Source organism: Euleptes europaea, chromosome 5 (genome assembly GCF_029931775.1).
Source record: "Euleptes europaea isolate rEulEur1 chromosome 5, rEulEur1.hap1, whole genome shotgun sequence".
Taxonomy (NCBI): domain Eukaryota; kingdom Metazoa; phylum Chordata; class Lepidosauria; order Squamata; family Sphaerodactylidae; genus Euleptes; species Euleptes europaea.
In genome coordinates, this window is record NC_079316.1 from 102823578 (window position 1) to 102827179 (window position 3602).

At 54.6% G+C, this 3602-nt stretch overlaps 1 protein-coding gene across 1 annotated transcript; it reads right to left on the bottom strand.

The window, feature by feature from the left end:
- Nucleotides 1-1214: 1214 nt before the first annotated feature.
- On the bottom strand, nt 1215-2828 carry SLC18A3 (solute carrier family 18 member A3). The gene has a single exon (XM_056849824.1). The coding sequence runs from the start codon at nt 2826-2828 to the stop codon at nt 1215-1217; it is 1614 nt and encodes a 537-aa protein (XP_056705802.1).
- Between the last annotated feature and the right edge of the window lie 774 nt (nt 2829-3602).

Sequence of the window (3602 nt, forward strand, 5' to 3'; positions counted from 1 at the left end):
TAAAAAACGGATCAAACCTTTTCTTTTGCTTTCTGTCCCACCGAGCTTTTTTTGGGGGGTGGGGTTGCTTGTTCCTGGGACTTTGCTAGCTCAAGTTCGATTGCTGTTTCCAAAACCACTCCTTTAAAAAAAACAAAAAATGGAATGGCTCCTAGGAACGGCACCGACAGTTTTAAAAACAAACACGGCTGTGAAGTCCCCGGACAGGTCTATGCAGTCCCTAAATGTGAGGAGCCTGGCACGCTCAAGTAAGTACCACCAACAGAATGAAGACCCGGGGTCCCCTCCAACTCATTTATTCAGACCATGTTAGTGTAGCAGCTTCAGACTAAAACATGATAACGGTAGATTGCATTGACCAGAATAGCAGCACAAACAAATCAAATTACACCCTTTTCCCACTAAGGAGAAATAATATGATGTGGTTTCAAATTGCTGGCATTAAATAGGAAACGGATGAAAAAAATTCAACATGGTTTACTCATGTATCTATATACGTACAATATTTATAGAATCCTTGGCTATGCATTCCACCAGTCACTCTGCTTATTATTATTATTATTATTATTATTTGCTTTTCAAAAGATTTCTCTTTTAAAACACAGGTGTATACACTTGAAAGGGCTGGTTCACACATGCACATTCCTCCCTTGATGTTGCTGGCCACATCAAGTGAGAAGTGGCACGTGGGAGTTGACCAAGATAAACCTGACACAACCAAACAGAACTTTCAGGTCATTGCAAACTCAACACTTTTCAATGGACTCGGGTTCACACATTAGTTTAAAGCTAGTGTACAGTAATAAGATTGTAGGGAGGAAAAAAAAAACCCTTTGCATGCTTGAACCAGTCTTAAGGGTCGATTTATCTGATGTAAGGAAATCAAGGGATGTACATGCATGTGTGAACCAACCAAAAGTCACACGCAAACACAGCAATCAAACCTCTTGGCACAACAGAATCGGCTAGGAAGTTTCGGAGGGCCGAGACCTCCCCGTGTCATTCGAAAGGACCACCACAGATCTATGCAAACGCACCACTCATGTTATGTAGCTATTTGTGGCTTTCCTCCTGACCTGGGTGTCACACCTTTAGGAGACAAAAGTCAAGAAGGCCATTACATCAAGACAAAGGTTAAAGTGTAATATATTGGCACATTGGGACATAAAGGTAACAGGTAGGATGTTCTCTCCCCCCCCCACTCTGCCCACCCTCTAGGTATAGTCCTCCCCAGAAGAGTCCTCTTCAGAAGCCCCTCTGAAGTCTCTATGGTAAGAATCTACACTGTTCTCTACGACGCCCCCTACAGGATGGAGCTTCCCGCCCTTGCCAGCCCGTTCTTCCATCTTGATGGTGTCGTAGAGTCCCTTGGGCTCCTCGTCCAGGAGGATGTTCCTCTCCGAATGGGAGGGCTTCATCTTGCAAATGTTCTTGAGGGCCAGGAGAACAGGGGCGTACAGCATGTTGACCAGGCCCATGCCCAAGTTGAGCTTGACGAAGCCGAAGGAGTGCACGATCTCCCCGGCCACGATGGGCCCCAGGGCGTAGGCCACCGAGTAAGAGATGTCGGCAATGGCGTAGACGCTGCCGTAGACTGAGACATAGCGGACGTCGACCAGGAAGGCCAGGGTGGGGAGCAGGGCAGTGTCCACCAGGGCGATGCCAAAGCAGATGCCGCACAAGGGGACAACCAGCTGCCAAAAGTTCCGGCAGGCGGGCACGGTGCAGGAGCTGGCCCCGATGATGACCATGCCCAGGGCCCCGTAGAACCACTGGAGGTGGGGGTACTTGTCCGCCAGCTTGATGGTGATGTAGACCCCTAGGACATGGGGGAAGAAGGCGGGCAGCCAGGTGAGGCCCATCTCCCACTCGTTGGCCCCCATGGTCTTTGACATCCAGTTGGCGATGGTGGGCTCCAGGAAGGCCAAGGGGATGTTGCAGGTGGTGAGGGCGCCGGCCACCACGGCGATGTAGGGGTCGATCATCAGCCGGTGGATGGGCGTGCCCACCGGCATGTTGTCCCGCGACCTGTCCCCGAAGGGCTTGATGGCCAGCAGCAGGAGCAGGCCGTCGAAGAGGGAGATGGAGGCCAAGACCAGGAAGGGCACCCGCTTGCCGGCGAAGTAGTACAGGATGCCCCCGAACGGGGGCGCCACCAGGCTGCCGAAGGAGATGAAGGCCAGGGCGATGCCCAGGGCACGGTTGCGCTCCGACTCCTCGGTGTACTTGTCGGCCAGCAGGGCGATGCCAGAGGTGTCGGCGAAGGCGGAGCCCAGGCCCTGCAGGCTGCGGGCCACGAAGAGGGTGGCGTAGTTCTCGGCAAAGGCGAAGATGACGGTGGAGAGGAAGATGACCGAGAGGCCGATGAAGAGCGGGATGGCGTAGCCCACCCGGTCGATGAAGGTGCCGCTCAGCGGGTTGACCAGCAGCTGCAGGATGGCCTTGGAGGCGAAGAGGACCCCGATCTTCAGGTCGTCGTTGTCCGGCGGGTAGCGGGGCCGCAGCAGGGGCTTGCTGGCGTTGCCGGGCCAGGCGCCGCTGCCGTTGGGGGCCGGGGGCGGCGGCGGCTGCTGGGGCGCCCCCTGGCGGTGCCGGGCCTCCCGGTCCAGGGTGGCGACGAAGTCGGGGATGATGGGCACGATCACCATGTACAGCATGTTGTCCAGCAGCAGCGCCACGCACACGATCACCAGCAGGAGGCGCCGCTGGCGGTGGGACTCCTGCAGGGCGCTGCCCAGCGCCTTGGTCCGCTGCCCCACCGCCGCCGACAGCTGCTCCACCGCCCGGCGCGGCCCCGACGGGCCGCCCGACGCCGCCGCCGCCTCCATGCTCCCGCGACGCTGCGAGCCCGAGAGTGGCGGCAGGCGCTAGGCGGCCATGGGGGGCGGCCGGGAGGAGCGACCAGCCCACCCGCCCCAGGGGGCCGCCGCGGCCCCGCCCGCCCCGCCGAGACCGGCCCCCTCGGGCCTCCCCCGGCCTCCGGGCGGCCCTTTTCGTTCTTCCCTTTCCCCCTTCTTGCCTTGTCTCTTTCTTTCTTTCCTCCCTCCCTCTTTTTCTTTCTGCCTTTCTTCTTCTTCCCTCCTTCTTCCCTTATCTTTCTTTCTCCCTCCTTTTCTCTTTCTCTTTCCTTCCTTTTCTTCCTCCCTTCCTCTTTTTCTCTTTCCTTCCTTTTCTCTTTCTTTCCTTCCTCCCTCGCCTTTCTTTCTCCCTTGCCTTTCTTTCTGTCTTTCTCTCTCTTTTTTTCTTCCTCCCTCCTTTTCTCTTTCTCTTTCCTTCCTTTTCTTCCTCCCTTCCTCTTTTTCTCTTTCCTTCCTTTTCTCTTTCTTTTCTTCCTCCCTTGCCTTTCTTCCTCCCTTGCCTTTCTTTCTCCCTTGCCTGCCTTTCTTTCTTTCTTTCTTTCTTTCTTTCTTTCTTTCTTTCTTTCTTTCTTTCTTTCTTTCTGTCTGTCTTTCTTTTTTTTTCTTCCTCCCTCCTTTTCTCTTTCCTTCCTTTTCTTCCTCCCTTCCTCTTTTTCTCTTTCCTTCCTTTTCTCTTTCTTTTCTTCCTCCCTTGCCTTTCTTTCTGTCTTTCTCTCTCTCTTTTTCTTCCTCCCTCCTTTTCTC

What these genes read in the sequence shown, in the direction of transcription:
- SLC18A3 (XM_056849824.1), bottom strand. Translation starts at nt 2,828, where the DNA reads ATGGAGGCGGCGGCGGCGTCGGGCGGCCCGTCGGGGCCGCGCCGGGCG.